Source organism: Nestor notabilis, unplaced genomic scaffold, assembly GCF_000696875.1.
Source record: "Nestor notabilis isolate BGI_N333 unplaced genomic scaffold, ASM69687v1 scaffold20009, whole genome shotgun sequence".
NCBI lineage: Eukaryota > Metazoa > Chordata > Aves > Psittaciformes > Psittacidae > Nestor > Nestor notabilis.
This window is the reverse complement of record NW_009943526.1, coordinates 15,779-23,944: the sequence shown is the minus strand read 5'-3', so window position 1 is coordinate 23,944 and position 8,166 is coordinate 15,779. Positions and strand designations below refer to the sequence as shown.

General features: G+C 46.6%; 1 protein-coding gene across 2 annotated transcripts in view; it reads right to left on the bottom strand.

Annotated features, from left to right (window-relative positions):
• Positions 1-612: 612 nt before the first annotated feature.
• Positions 613-8,166, bottom strand: part of ZNF652 (zinc finger protein 652) — an 8,485-nt gene continuing 931 nt past the window's right edge. Inside the window, exons 1-5 of one of the 2 annotated variants that reach the window (XM_010021985.1) lie at positions 7,911-8,166; positions 4,425-4,572; positions 3,770-3,885; positions 2,422-2,566; positions 613-1,977 (exon numbers count right to left, since the gene is read on the bottom strand). The exon at positions 7,911-8,166 is cut by the window's right edge and continues 851 nt beyond it. In XM_010021985.1, the coding sequence (XP_010020287.1) occupies positions 1,463-1,977; positions 2,422-2,566; positions 3,770-3,885; positions 4,425-4,572; positions 7,911-8,166 (1,180 nt within the window). In that variant the 3' untranslated portion in view covers positions 613-1,462. The remainder of the gene's footprint in view (positions 1,978-2,421; positions 2,567-3,769; positions 3,886-4,424; positions 4,573-7,910) is intronic. The other variant, XM_010021986.1, reaches the window with a different exon arrangement.

Below are 8,166 nucleotides of genomic sequence, written 5' to 3'. Positions count from 1 at the left end.
AACAGTGACATGCTACAATTCAAAGTTTCCTATCCTACAACTGTAAAACTTGGCTTTGCCATGACTACGACCCCTAGAAACCATCCCATCATTTTATGCACATTACACTTATGGGATAGAGCTTCACATGGTACTTACAGTGCTACCAGCATTTTCTGAACGATGCAACTGAAACACCATCGTCTCATTCAAACTTCTCTTCTCACTCTTACAATCAAGCAGCCAGAAACACCCCATTTTATGATCTCCCTTCATTCCCCTCTCCTAACAACTCCAGGAATTCCAAAAAGCAATCTGAAGAGCAGCATTGGATGTGATCCCCAACTTAAAATCATACCATGAAAAGCCACTAAACCCGGCTCTCCTCAAGAGGGAAGATGCTTGGCTGACTTGAGGTACTCGATGTCCTCTCTGCTGTCACATCTCCCCTTCTCTTGTGACTCTCTATTGCCAAAGTAGCGGGTCCCTACGTGTAAGGGGCTCCTTTTCTAACCCATCTCCTACCTCCCAAGAAAACCTGTGCAGTGGGAATTTGGTCTATCCCAATGTCCTTGCCCAAAACTATAAAAAGGGAAACATAAGGTTTAAAAAGAGAAAGAAAAAAGCCCTACTAAAATAAATTAAAGTCCTTTAAATCACCCTCACTTTGGAGGCAACCTTGCCAGAGACCTTTTGGGTTCCTTTCTTCTCTGAAGCACCTTTTAAGTCGTATGGTTGTAAGAATAACTTTAACTCTAGAAGCTATATGCATCTTTTTAAGAATCACATTTTGATGATTATAAAAATTTATCTATTATACAACATAGGTCCAGCTACACTGAAAAAATTACACCGCTTATTGAAATACATTTCATTTTAGAAACAGACTACTAAATAGGTCTATACAAAACCCTCTAAAATAATTTCTGTAGTAAAATAAAGAGTGTGTTAGGAGAGCTACACAAACAAGACATTTTTGTGTCTTTCTTTATAATGCTCAAATATACTGTGATATGTGGCTGGCTCACTCCATAGCCGGCCCCAAAAGCTGAAAAGAATCCATTACCATACACAGTGATACAATTAATGCTCTGTATTAATCTCACAGCCTTTCCGATTAGTACAAAGGAAAACCAGGCCTGTCTCCTCTTTGAGGAGGCGGCCGGGATATAAAAGCAAGCATACCTCCTCAGCTGATAGGAAATTAGAAAATCCCACAAGTCTCACTAGCTGGAATTTAGAAAAGTCACCAGTAAAACGCAAGCAAACGGGGTTTTGTCCTGTTGGGTCCCAGGTTCAAGGAGCGCTGCTGATCCGGAACAGGATTTCCTCAGTTGGTAACTGATTCAAGGGCCAAAATCAGGACCATGTGCTGGGGCTAAGAGAAAGACAACGATCCTCACCAACTAACCCTCTTGTACTCCCACGAGGGCATGTTTCCATGTGCATAAAATGGGGAAAGAGCTGGCGGGAAGCAGAGATGTTAGTGGTGCTGTGCTGAACTGTTCTTTTCTGCCAGGTGCCGCAGAAAGTTGTCCTCACTCTGGCCTCTGTGGTTTAAAGGCTCACTCTTAAAAAGAGCTGGGGGAGGGGGTAAATGAGGGACCGGGGGCACCGGGAGGTGATGGGGATGGTGAGGATGAGGGTGTAGGTGAAGGTGTGAATAGGGGTGGGGAATGGGGCGCGGAGGCAGCGTGCTGGCTGGGTTCAGGCTGATAGGCGGAGTTGGGGTGGTTGGTGTGTTCACTACAGCAGGGACGGTGGTGGCAGGAGAAGTTGTGGACAGTGGGATCTGGACAGCAGCTGAGACGTTGACGGGGCTGGTGACACGGAAGCACTTCTCCTTGTGTGCCTTGAGCATGTTGGAGAAGCGAAATCGCTGGCCACACACGTCGCACGGGTAGGGCTTCTCCCCCGTGTGAGTTCTGCGGTGCCTCTTCATGTTTGGGCGGCTGGTGAAGCTCTTCCCACAGATTTCACAGATAAAGGGCTTCTCTCCTGCGAGCACAGATAGAGCAATCAGGCACAGAACATCTGCTAATACTTACCCTTCAGCACATCTATGCAAACAAACTGCAGCCCACAAAAGCTACTGTCACTGCTGCCCTCAGCAAACAGGCACAGCTGCTCCACAGCAGCCCTCAGCCTTTATGAAATCCTCTCTCACCTTTGGATTTTGATGCATGAGAATCTTCTACAAGGCTTTGGCAAGGGGTTCCCTCAGACCACAGTAAGAAGGAAGTAAGCCCAAGCTCTCATTTTCCCCCACAGTGAATCACAGGACTATGGATTTAACAGTAAGATAATGTATGAACCTCTCCTGTCTGATTTTCTAGGCTGGAGAGCAGTTTTGATCCCCAATTCCAAGAAAGGCAAATACAACTGGAAGTACAGGAAAGTTGGTCCTGGAGGTACTCGTGCTTTTCCTTGAGTAGTTCTTACCAGTGTGTGTTTTCATGTGCTCATCAAAGTACTGCTTCATGTTGAAGTCTTTGCCACACCACTGGCACATGAACTGTTTGTGCCCAATGTGGATGCTCATGTGAGAACGCAGCTGGTACTTGTACTGAAACCTCTCATCACAGTTCTGCAACAGAGAAACAGCGACCCATGATACTCAGGCATCACACAGCAGGAGGAGAGGCAGTCAGGGGACAGCACTTTGAATTTACTGTGTTAAAATACCTGAACGAGTACACACAGAGACCCTCACACAAACACAGGGTTCAAATGATGTAGCCAGTAGGATACGGGCTGTGCTAAGAGGTCTCTGGCACAGGAGCCTTGGCAAGGAGCATGGAACAGGCACAACCTTTAGCTGACAACTGCTGGCAGCAGGGACAGGGTTATGCCAACAGAAAAGTGCTTCTGTTGGCTTAAGGTGTCATTCGGAGGTTTTGCAGCTTTGCTGGACTACATCAAGCCTCCACTAGAGGACTCTGCTCACCCAGCAAAGCCACCAGCAGCTCTCCGGCCCTGGCTTTACAGCTCTTATTTATTGGTATGAGGCAATTCCATCCCTAAGGAGCCTTATCCCCAGGATGAGTGTGGCTGCACAACCACCACTGCTACTCGGTGTCTGGCCGGGGTTGTGCCCCACTCGGTAGGGAGGGTGAGCACCAGACCTGCCCTGGAAACAGGAAGGGCTCTGCACCCCCTCTGCCTCCATCATGTGAGACTCACAAGCATCCCCATAAGATGACTGAGACATTATCTGCCCCAGACACATGACTGGGTTAGTCTGCCCCATTCCGTCTCCTTCCCCAGGGCAGGCATAAAATGACAATGGCAAAAGCCCGTGATCATCAGGGAGATCCTCTCCCTCAGCCCAACACAGACGTGGTTTAAGAGATGCAAATTCAGAGTCTTAGATCCCAAGAGGTCACCCTTTGCAGCGAGGACAAGAGTTCTTCCCACAAGTGAAAATCCAGCAGTAATTTGTTTTTTCACTGCCATCTGTTTCAAGGAACTGGGCAGGACAGGGAGGATTAATGGCATTTGCATTAGGCTTTGCTATGAACACTGAGGGAACACAGGATTCAAATCCTGCTGTAGGGTGTACTCATTGAGGAAAAACATGCGAGCCAGCAGTAGAAGCAAACCAAAGGCATCTCAGGTTGAATGGCTGCATCTCTGCTGTGCTCTCCACAGAGCTTCCCCAATTTAATGCAACTGCACCTCAGTTCCAAGCCAGTCAATTCAGTTTCCACCTACAGCCCCCACTGGCAGGGTTACTAAGTTTGTACCTTCCTGCTACCGTACCTACACGTGTCACCAGTTGCTGCCTCACCTCACATCTGAAAGGTTTCTCTCCAGAATGCTGTAGGGAATGTACTTTGAGAGACATACTGCGTTTGAATGATTTCCCACAGGTTTCACATGTAAATGGCATGTCCTTTGTGTGTGCTGCAACACAACAATACATTAGAGAGGGTCATTCCAATGCAAACTTTTCTTGAACCATTTGTTTTCCTCCAGCTCTGAGCAGCAAAGTGCTCACTACTGAACAGCTTCCAAGTATATACCCACAGATGCACACAGATTTTGCCTGCTGCCCAGTACGACAGACCTGAACTTGCTGAGGATAAAGCTCAGACAACTGAAGCTGCCTATTTTTCTCTACAAAGCACCAATTAGGAGTTAAGAACCACAAGGGGTGATGGGTTCAAACTGAACCAGGGGAAGTTCAGGTTGGATCTAAGGCAGAAGCTGTTCCCTGTGAGGGTGCTGAGGCGCTGGCACAGGGTGCCCAGAGAAGCTGTGCCTGCCCCATCCCTGGCAGTGTTCAAGGGCAGGTTGGTCAGACCCTTGGGCAACAATGTCCAGTGGAAGGTGTCCCCTCCCATGGCAGGGGCTTGGAACTGGATGATCTTAAGGTCCTTCCCAACCCTGACTAGTCTATGACTATGAGGCAGAACCAGCAGAAGCACTGATCAATAACTCACCAACCATATGTTTCCGCACGTGGGCCATGGTGTAGAACTTCTTTTCACATATCTCACAAGAGAATTTCTTTTCTGCATATCCGTGGACAATCTTGATGTGTTCATGGAGGGACCAGAGCTTCTTGAATGACTTATTACAGGAAACGCACTGAATGAATGGGACAAACAGAAGGAATTCTCAATTAGAAAGACTCAGTAATTCAAGTCAGTGGAGTTAAGGCACGGATCTTCCTCTTGCGTGACAAAAAGAAGCCCAAACCAAGTCAAAATGCTGTGTACTGTCTCAGATTAAGCTTACATTTATTGTTTCAGACTTGAAACAATCACACTAAGAAAAGCCAGATGGAGCAGGATTGGAGAGGATGTTAACACACGGCATGGTGGTGCCACCTGAAGAGCACTACAGCCACTGCACGAGCTTATTTCCCAAACCCAACAGCATATACAGCTGGATGCAGCCCCCAAGGAGCTGACACAGAGAAGACAACTTCACAGGCACTGATGCTGCTGCTGTGGGAGCAAGCCTCGTGTGGGAAGAAGCCAACAGAGGTGGAGGAGGCCAACACCACCACGTTGCCACCTTTAAACCCATCTGCACGTCCAGCTCTGTCTTTCACAGGAGCACTGTGACCCCTCCAACACCTTAGGAACTAGTCGGAGCTCTCTCATCTCCTTTTAGCTCTATACAGAAGGCAGCTTCCCTCTTGCAGCTCTTGACCACGTGGAGAGCGTGGCACATGGCTCACACAGCAAAGCAAGTTGTCACCTCCGTCTTTGGTGTTCTGACTCTTCATTTATATGGATCAGTAGCACTGTAGGTCTAAATGGACATTGTGCAAACGACGTTTGAATCTCTTCCCACACCTCCTCTGATACGTCCAGAAGGTCAGTGATGAGCAGGATCCACAGGCTCTCACATGTCTCTTTTCCCCCCAGTAGTTGGTTCTGGCTAAAGACTTGACAAAAAAATCCTTGTACCACTTTGAAAACTGCAGCATACCTGAGTTGTAAAGCTTGGCAGCAGACAAGACGTGAGGGCACCGAGTCATCTTCATCTCTGATGTGAAGAGAAAGCAACTGTGGCTTCTTATTTCATGTTGGGTGGTGGGGTTTTTGGTGCATCTCCAGTTTTGTGCCTCCCTCTCACCCTCCTTCCCTCAAGGTAAGGAGAGCTGCCTGCTGTTCACTGCAAATACTGTGCCTTCTGCCAACTCGAGTCGTTTCTTCTCTGCACAGCCAAGTTATGCCTCTTCTACAGTGCTTCAATCTCTGCAGGCTTGGAAACCCTGGTACCCCACTCACCATGCTGCCGCCAAGGAGAGACTCTGCATCTAAAAGTACCTACGTGGAGGCATGTGAGGAACAAACTGTAGCCCTTTGAGGGAAAAAAGAAATCCTGGAGAGTAAAACAATGCTAAGAAATGATCAAAAAGCTTTGATTTAAGGTAAGCAAACCCTTGGATTGGTCAGTGTACAATTTAATTGATGGTCAGCAGCAAGTAATGTAGAACACAGAGTGACTACAGAGGGAGGCTAAGGTGACAACAGAAATTCTGTGAAGGTGCTCATTTTGAAAGGATGAAACCCAGAAATTACCTGGAAAAACAGATATATCCCATCAGTTAGGTGAAAAGTATCGAGAGGAGCCACTCACGTTCGTATCAGTTCAATTACCACTTACATAATGAAACCATTTCTTTCTCCTAAACAAAGCTCTATATGCCCCGTGACATATTACACCCTACGTTAACGTAAAATGTTCATATCCCCTTACTCCTTTTGCCACGTGTGATAAAGCCAAATGAGCAGGCAGCTGGGAACCACATTGCAAATGTCAGGAGAGACAAAAAGAATTGCTGAATACATGCTTACAGTGGGAACTTGAAGAGGACCAGCAGTGCTTCTGGCACTAGAAATCTTTGGGAAGGTTTCTAGACCTGATTCTACTTGTATTGGGTATGAAAAGACAATTGCTACAATTTCTTCTTCTCCTATCACTTTGGGGCATAGGAATGTAACCCCTTCGCTGCATGGATTAAGGGCTCCTTCTCCATCCTCTGCCACATGTTCCAAATATTCATGAATTCCTGCTTCAAGTCTAAAGATTTTATGCTGTGAAAGAGCCACCTGGATGATAGGGCACTGCTGGAATCTGCATTTCAATGTTCTCTGCTACCCTACGCTTGTGAAGTATTCATTTCAAAACCTGCAAGGACATACTGCAATGTTGATGTATTTTGCTAACTAGGCTCAAGACTCATTATCTTATATTCTACTCCTTCCTTCAGTCTTCCTCCTCTGAGCTGAAACATAAGGAAAAATAGCAGAGTGTTATAGAGAGCTGCATTTGAGTCTTACAGCAAACAGAAACTGCAATAGATACTTCAACTGTCTCCCACGCAGTGGGAATTGAATCCCAATTCAGTTCAGCATTGAAGCAAACAAACAAAATCTTAAATCTTGCTGGTAAAACTCATTGGGCAGACAAAGAACTCGCTGCCCTGCAAACTCCCAGCATTTCAGCTGCACGGAAACTGAGCTTCATGCTGGCAGTGGGATCGTTTCAGAAGGAGATGGCAATGCTGTGCTGAGTTTAACAAGGCAAAGCAAGCACGTTCCAATCAGCAGATAAAACAACAGTGCCCCCAGTTACATGAGAACACGGATGCCTACGAGCAAAGTACAAACCACAGATGAATCAGAAACTCTGAAGCTCTTTCCACAACTTAAAACTTTAAAATGGTTCTATTACAACACAGGCTTCCATTGTTGTGTTCAATTAAAAGCTGCAAATCTTCTGGTGAGAAAGACCAGAGATCTTTATATTAGCAGTGAGATTTACGGAGCTTTTTTTACACTGGGAAAAGGGCAGACTCAGGAACAGATTGAGTCACTGAATTCATACGCTGCCAAATGCACACATGAACACCTACTGTCAATTACCTGTGGGCAATTAGCTCAGCAGGGTTTCCATTTGAACACCAGTTCACATCCTGACTTCACCACTTTCTTTCTCACCTGCTTGCCTGGTATGTCACGAAATTCCAATTCCAATACCAGCAAAGTGCCAGAATTCCACTCTCCCTTTGAAATCTTACCTGGCCACACTCTGTGACTGAGTTTCAGGCCACTGAAACACTGTGACCATTAAAGCTAGCCATAGCTGCAGGTGCTCAGCACCTGAAGGAGGAGGGTTTATCCTGTCAAAGGACGTCACTTGTTTCTTGAGTCTGACATTAGTAGCTTTGTGTTTTCCCCAACTCGTAGTTAAACACAAGAGTAACTCTGCTAAATCAGATGGCAGTTGTACACTCTGTTCCCCGCCATCTACTTCTTTTGGAAGACACCAAAGTGTTGATACGTAGAGACAAGGTCTCGGTCAGAACCTGGTCTGCGCAAAAGATTTCCCCCTCTGAAGTGTCCACTAGCTGTATCCAGGGCACGACAGAAGGTTTGGAAATCTGGCAAGCAGGTGAGCAAACCTACCTGGATATTTTTTTCACAGTCTGTTTGCTGGTGAAGGGACAGCTCACTTTCTAGAACAAATTTCTTCCCACATTTGTCGCAGATCTGCATGCGCCTGTGAGTGACGTTCATGTGCTTCTCCAGGTACCAGCGTGTGTTAAACACCCTGGGGCACTTCTCACAGGTTAAAGTCTCCTTCTCTTCACACTTTGATTTCTGCACAGGTGCCTTGGGCTCCTTTGCAGCTTTCTTCTTACGCTTGGGGGGCTCCACACTC